Below are 8,005 nucleotides of genomic sequence, written 5' to 3' on the forward strand. Positions count from 1 at the left end.
CACGGCGCAATTATTAAGAACAGTCAACACGACGCGCGATTTGGGATTACTTAAAGTCCAATACAACGCATTACTAATATAATCGTAACGTGCCTATCCAAATACGAGTCTAACTGCCTAATCCTCGGTGGCTGCCTCAAGCATACAAAGCTTGCTGATTGGTCGAACGTACAGGTTCCAATTCTTCGCCTTCACCTCCACCACTCAAACACAGCCATCATCGCCGGGGAAGGTCCTCACAACTTGAGCCATCGGCCATTCTCCCTTCGGCAAGTTGTCCTCAGCCATCATGACGAGATCGCCGACACAAACGTTTTGAACCTTCTCCCGCCACTTTCTCCGTTCCATGAGCATCGGCAGATATTCTCGAAGCCACCGATCCCAGAAATGGCCTGCAAGGATCTGGGCGTGCTTCCACTTGCTGCGATACTTCTCCCTCTCGTCGAAGTCGCCAGGAGGGACTGACAAGATCCCCCTGGGACACAGGAAATGACTGGGTGACAGGGCTTGATCATCTTGTGGGTCATCACTGACTTTGCACAGTGGTCGGCTGTTGACAATTCTCTCGGCCTCAATCATCGCGGTAGACAAAACCTCCTCCGTCACAAGGGCCTCACCAGGTATCGCTTTCAGAGTCCCTTTCACTGACTTAACCAACCTCTCCCATACCCCGGACATATGTGCCGCAGTCGGGGGTTGGAAGTGCCACCTTATTCCTTCTTGGCGGGTGGTTCAAATGCCTGAAGTCTCATTCGAGGTAGGTCTGCCATCAACTGGTGCATCCTCTTTGCTTGATGCCTCTGACATCCAATGCACGAGCGGATGATCTTACGAACCGCAATCTGACCCTTTTGGATCCAGAACGTCTCCCTTAAAGCAGCTAAGACTTGCTCCTGGCCTGCATGCGCAACCTTGGCATGAAAATGGCAGATCAGTATAGAGGCTAGATGGCTACCTCTCAGGATTATCATTGGGAACTTTGCGTCATGAGAGAGTGGCGCCCGTGACAGTCTCCCGCCCACTCTCAACACACCATCAATGATGACCGGATTCAGACTCTTGAGCTGACTCGAAGCCTTGATTCTTCCCGTTTTCTGCAGGTCGGCAATTTCTTGGCCATAGGCCTCCTTCTGGACATACTTCACGACCGCTAGCCTAGCTTTCTCCAAATCATTCACTGTGATCTTCCGAAACTGCTCCCCCACCAGGGTTTTCCCGCTGCTCTTCGCTCGGATGTAGTCGCAAAACTTCATTAGTATCGCTACTCGACGCTGAAGGATCACCCAAGACGAACACCTTTTTAGCATCTGGTCCAGAGTAGAGCAGGCAGGAGGCGCTAGTATCAATCCAACGACCTTCTCTTGCTTTATCTCTGGATCTGCAGCTGGTAGCGGGCCAACGTCTGTTACTGGCCAATTCTCTTCTCGCTCTTGTAGAAAATCCGGTCCTTTGAACCACCGCTTGTTCTTCATGAACACTTCCACTGACTGACCTCTTGAGATATCGTCAGCGGGATTATCCTTCCCCGGGACGTGCCTCCACTGATCCGGCCTGCTAGAATCCCTAATCTCTGTTACCCTGTTGGCAACATAGGTTTTGAACCTCATGGATTCATTCCTTATGTATTGCAGTATTATTCTGGAGTCTGTCCAAAATGCGACTCTGTCCACTTCTAGATCAAGCTCCCTCCGGATATGTCTATCCACCCTTGACGCAACTACGGCAGCTTGAAGTTCCAGTCTCGGAACTGACACAAAGACTGATGGCGCTGTCCTTCCTTTAGCCATAACGAACGAGCAGTGGGCTGTTCCATCATCCTTCACCTTGCGAAGATAACTGACTGTTCCATATCCTTCTTCAGACGCGTCTCCGAAGTGGTGTAGCTCTATGCTAACTGGAGTCTCTTCTGGAAAGTACGACCTCGGGATGCGAAGTTCTCCTCGCCCACTTAGACTGACTTTCCACTTCAGCCATGAACTTAGCAACACGTCCGGCAGCTGCTCATCCCATCCAACGTTAAGTTTGCTTGTCATCTGAAGAATTCGCTTGGCATGTAGTGTGACCGGTCCAACCATTCCCAGAGGGTCATACAAGGAACTCACGTCACTGAGACATCCTCGCCTTGTGTTTGGTTGATTCATCTCCGCTACCTTAACACTTAAGTGTGAGTTCGTGGATGGACCATGCAAAATCTGCAAAAAGTGCTAAGGTGGGGGTAGAACAGAACCGGCCCGTATATTGACCATAAGTTGACCCTAAGGCATGATGATGATTGCTGAAGTGATTCCTCGATTAATCACTCAGAACAGGAATAAGGGACCGAAACGTTTTTGGCCCTTTTTTAATAAAAAAAGCAGTTATTTCTCTGCAAAATATGCTTGTTTATTTTGATTTTTTCCAGCTTGAATGCAAAACAAATATAATATATCATATAAAAGTATGAAAGTGGGATTGTAAAGGAATAATTTCATGGTAGTCTGAATTTTTTTGGGGTGGGGGTTTTCTGCCAAGACCCCCCCCCCCTGAAAAGGGTCTTACCCTCTAACAGTGAAAACAACGCAGTACTTCATGGCGAAAATCTCATCTTCTGCGGGGGTGAGGCCAATGATGTTTGGTTTGGAGTAAAGGTTAAGAATTTTGCAATTATATGCCGAAAACAAAACCTTGCCCGCGGTTTTAGTTTTTTCATAGTATGTCTTCAAAGAACCCATATTTTCCCACTCTTGTGATAGTTGCACTGTTTCACAACAGGTGGCACTTTTTCATGCTATTGCCTTATAACCTATTTTTGACAGTTTACGGCCTGTGGAAGGGGTTTCAAATGACCATCATCGTCATATAGGAGTGTAGGATCCAATCCTCCCCTCATCCCCACCCCAAAAAGGGGTAAAATAGGGCTCGGACATCGGCTAGCATAGCCACGGCCCATGAGGAATTAGTCCACAGACGTTTACGAGAAAAAAAACCACCAAAACACATGTTTCAGCCATTCATGCCATTATGGCCATGGAAAGTCAAGAAAGCCCGGCTCTTCATGGTCTAAGATGTTCATTTTTTGCTGTATCTAACTCGTATGATTGTGAACTAATGAAAAAAATATCCAGGTGATGTCAGTGTGGTACCCTTGCACCAGTGCACGAATGATGTGAGACGGCATTTGAAAGGTTTGCACACTGCAGTTTCTACTGTGCATTCTGAATGGGAACTGATTGCCCTTCGTTCAGGACATTTCGACTTGCAAAGCCCTTTGTTGAGAGGAAAGACAATATGCCCTTACCATCGCTATAGATTGGGTTTGTGTTGGACGTCCCCCAGGAAGTGCCAGCACCCTCTTCACCGATTATCCTCAACGAGGAAAACGTACCGCGGTGTCGGTAGTGTAACTTCCAGGGAAGTGGAACGTGGAACGTGCTGTTGCCGGTTGGGTCAGGTAAGCATTGCCGATTAAAATGTCGTCTTGTTTAGGCCTACGATTTATCTAAAAAATACGTTTGTCAATTTGGTCTCGAGTAGGCCCTCGGCCTGATGGTACAGTTAGTAGCTTTTATTCCCCCAATTAATTGAGTTTGAAAGATCGGGTAATGCCTGATATCATGACATGAATGACACTGTAACGTAAAGTATTTTATATATTTTTCAGGGATTTGTAGAGATTGCATACAGCAACACAATGAAGAAAAGAAGGGTTCCCTTGGCTCCCAGGCCCAGACATTTCTAGAGGTAAGATTCATAATGTACTTTCAAGTTCATGAACATGATGAATTGGCGCTTCGAGGCAGGCAGAGAGGGCCCGACCACCACAAGTATAGACCTAACAAACAAATGACTGCATACCAAGGCCATTGTACGCGCCATTGCTGAATTTGTTGTATTTTTATAATAACTTCAAGTTGTTCTGACAGGTCTACCTTTGGAGCAGTACAGCTGAAATCATCAATTTCTTCAAAATAAATCTGAAAATATTTGCTGAAAACAGCTTCTGCAAAAAACCCTAAATTGAGAAATTCTAAAACTCTGGAAGCTGTTTTTGGCTCCAGAAGCAAAAAGCTTATTTTCATGCCTTTTTGCTGCCCAGCAGAAATGCGGGCGTTTGACAAGATGCGCGTCTTTGTAACTTGAATTTCACCTCCACACTGATCTGTTTACAGCCTCTCCCTTCAACATCAACTGGTAGGCACACTGTGCCAGCTCCATCAAAGGTTGCTACGTGGCAGTGGTAGAAATTCACTAACTGGTTATGGTGGAGAGGTTGTCATGGCAAGGCGTAACAAAGTTCACTAACTTTGTCTACCAGCATGATGGGCTAGAGGTAACATGTGGTTACAAGATTGGTACTCCACAGCGCTTTTCCTACAAGACACTGTTGAAGAACAAGAAGGCACAGGACACAACCAAAGTGGCCTTTGCTGTGGAGTATGCGCGTCCAAATACCCTTGCTGGTACTCTTGGGCAGTCTGCAGTAACTCGGGCTGTTAGTGTTACCATTACTTGTTTGGAGCCGACCTGCAGCAAAACCTTCAAAACCCAGGAGGACCTTGATCTCCATATTGCTGCAGGCAAGCATTCTGTGGATTCGGTCGACACGAAGTTTGACACAATTGCTAGGAAGTGGGCCAGTACGGTATCAGACATCACCACAACGACGCGTCCCATGATGACTGGAGACTCTGATATGTCGCCTGCAACCAATCCTGTTCCTGCTGGATGGGCGGTGAAGGCTCCACGACAGAGCAAACGATTTGCTCAACAAGTAAAGGACTTCTTGTTTGAAGAGTTTATGCGAGGTGCCAACACTGGCAAAAAGGAGAACCCTGCGCCAGTTAGGGTAGAACACAACGACAAAGCAACACCGATATCCAATCCAACACAACTTTAATGTGAGACAAAATAAGCACACGACCAACCAGTCGTAGGGCTGAACTTAGAGTGGCCTAACATACATACATGTACATGCATACACAAATAGTATTAGGGCAATTACAACAATACATAAAAGGGTGTTATTAACAACAATACCACAATTACTGGCGCAACCTCTTTTTCTTTTAGAAAGATGATAGTGAGAGTCCAATATATTCACGAATGATCATGAGAATGAGGTTTGAATTATAAATGGCCGTAAAACTGCGTTTGCTTTCGATCACGGCAGGAGCGTCGCAGAGGTTGAGGGTCAGTGGACGCGGATATGCATGGTTCATTTTGGGTCGAAGGCTCGGCTATTTCCAGAGGAATCTCGGGAACGGGCGGTGGCGGTGGCGTCTGTATTGGCTCTGGGAGTTCGGATAAGGCACGTTCCGTCGCAGGTACGCACACGGTCACGTCGGAGTCGTCGTCGTCATCGTCATCTGTCGAGTACTTATAGTTTTTAGTGTCTAGAACTACCTGGCTTGGTACCCTATAACACTCAGTTTTCTTGACCCGGTAAGATGCATTTCGCAGTTGAGAACCAACAAGCTTTCTGATATTGCACCAATTGTTGTCTAGTGACGTCAAGATGTAACGATCACGAGATGCGGACTTGTTACGATCGGCGTAGAGGTACACGATGTCGCCGACTTCCCAATCCTGTATTGAACCAGTGTCGGAGGTGCGCGTGTTCGGAGCTTTTGACTTTTCGCTATGTGGGTGATTGTCTTTGCGCTTACTGTGTTGATTTCGGATCAAAGACTCGTCAGACATATTCAGCTGTCTGTTCGTGAACTGGTCACGTTGTAGCATCATTTCACGTGCGGAGAGGCCTCTTGAGCGGACGCGAGCATTTAGGGTTGCAGAGGCAATGGCTAGGGTCTTCGCGGAGATGCACCCACCTGTGGGGTCAGTTTTTAGCAACTCCAACTCTAATTCCTGGACAGCTTTTTCGGCTACCGGGTTTTTGTTGACGTTCTTTACTCTACCAACTTCGATCGCGATTTTGAGTTCTGATAGCTGTTTGTCGCTGACTAAAGCTTTGAAGCCTGGCGCCGGGTCAACGCGAATTACAGCGTTAGGACCATCTAAGGGTCTAATATCAACACATAGGCGGATGAGACCATCGCGGAGTGATTCATGGCGCTCATCTTCGATAAGGGTTGACGTAGTGTATGACGTCACACACTCTCTGAGGACAAGGATGAACTGCCTGTTGCGCCTGATCACATCTGCAGCGAATGATACACCGACGGTGTCTGGCGGATCACAAGTACTTTGTTCCGCAAACAAATGTGGGGTTTTCAAAAGCGATGCGCATTTGTGACAAGACTGAGCGACCTTTTCAATGGACTTGTCGAGATCCAAGGCGAAGAAGTAGCGGTGGGTAACCGACTTCAGTTGATTGGTTGACGGATGGTCAAGCCTAACATGGAGAGCTGTCAGTAGGCCATCTAGTACCTGACGGGGAACGACTATTCGTTCACGCGTTGGGATGAGTGGTTCGTTCTGGGGTACAACCAAAAGACCGTCTTTTGCAATCGTCGCAGCGTTGAGGTAACGTTTCACGTCCTTACTGTTAGTTACCTTTTTGGAAGGGCGTGTACCTTGCTTCAGGTGCGCATGTGTGCGTCTTAAATCTGCGCACTCAGACTGGATCGATAGCCATGTCGACCTGCTGGTAAACGGGAGCTTGTGAATGCCGGACACAATGTCGGATACGTTTACAGGTACGCGTCGAACGACTGAGTCCTCGGTTTGTTTTACGAAACTGCAGATTTGGCAACCTTGCTCATCACATGGTGGGGCATTGCGGCTTGCAAAATCCGACTGCAGTATGGAAGAGCCCGATACATGGCGTATAGATACCTGGTATCTACTCGCTGTTGACAGGAATGTGGTGACTCTAGGACTTGCAGAAAACTCACCGCGGCAGAGTTTCTCAAATGCTTGTACGCATGGTTTACTGTCTGTCAAGACACAAGTGTTTTCTGTGGCTTGGATTATATAAGGACTAAAATGTTTGACAGCTGCTGCGATTGACAAAGCTTCGACCTCGCACGGTAGCCAAGTAGCTTGTCTGTCTCGTAGTTTTGCGCTAAAGAAACCGGCTAGGTGTACCTTGTCTGACCGAGTGACGTAGAGTGTAGCGCCTAGACCAGGTTTTCTAAATGCGCCGTCTGTTACGATCCACAGAGTGTCACTTGGACGAGGTAGCGTGATAATGCGATTTGTTCCAAGTGTTTTCTGAGCGCTTTTGAAGGCTTCACACAGTTCGTCAGACCAAACAATTTTCTCTTTGGACTCGCGGCCGGCGGTAGCTTGGTCTAACAGAGTGAGTACATCGGAACATCTCGGGATAACGCGGGCAAGTACCTTATAGGCGCCAATGAAAGACCTTAGGTCCTTCACTTTCTCTGGGAGATTGCAATTCGAGAGGGTTGCGATGCGATGGGGGCTAGCTTGGAGGGTACCCAGAGACCAGATCCATCCAAGGATGGTTGTACTCTTAGGAGCGATAATCGTTTTCGGGGCTGAAAGTGCGAGACGATTGATATGCAGGACGTGTAGGAACTTCTTGAAGTTAAGGAGGAGCTCCTCTGGGGTGTCTCCACCGATGTAGAGGTCATCGGCTATTTTAGCTACGATGCCTTCTTGAATGAGGTGTCCTACAACGCGAGACATTAGTTCCTCAAGTGCTGTTTCAGAGCCGGGCATGCCCATCGCCGATCGAGTGTAGACACGAACGCCGCGGAATGGGGTACAAACACCACAGTATTTCATAGACTCTTGGGAGAGGGGAATCTGATAAAACGCGCTGGTGAGATCTGTAGTGATTACGTACTTCCACTTCGCGATCTGGCGCAAGGTTGAGTCCACGTCAGGCATTAGGGAGGGCTGGGGTTTGCTGTAGCGTCCCACGTCAGTAAAAGCGGTGACGAGCCGAAATCCGCCTTTGGATTTCTTTACCAAGAACGATGGGTTTAGATATTCCACGTTCACGCCTACGTCTTCAGGGCGTTTGAATACGCCTTGGTGTTCTAGGGTGTCGAACTTCTCTTGAAGCTCGAGTAATTGGTTACGCGCGTACTGAGGGAGG

General features: G+C 47.8%; 1 protein-coding gene across 1 annotated transcript; it reads right to left on the reverse strand.

Annotated features, from left to right (window-relative positions):
* Positions 1-710: 710 nt before the first annotated feature.
* Positions 711-2,141, reverse strand: LOC135494320 (uncharacterized). The gene has a single exon (XM_064782234.1). The coding sequence runs from the start codon at positions 2,139-2,141 to the stop codon at positions 711-713; it is 1,431 nt and encodes a 476-aa protein (XP_064638304.1).
* Between the last annotated feature and the right edge of the window lie 5,864 nt (positions 2,142-8,005).

Source organism: Lineus longissimus, chromosome 10 (genome assembly GCF_910592395.1).
Source record: "Lineus longissimus chromosome 10, tnLinLong1.2, whole genome shotgun sequence".
In the NCBI taxonomy this organism is placed as follows: Eukaryota; Metazoa; Nemertea; class Pilidiophora; order Heteronemertea; family Lineidae; genus Lineus; species Lineus longissimus.

Coding starts and splice junctions, on each gene's coding strand:
- LOC135494320 (XM_064782234.1), bottom strand. CDS start 2,141: ATGAATCAACCAAACACAAGGCGAGGATGTCTCAGTGACGTGAGTTCC.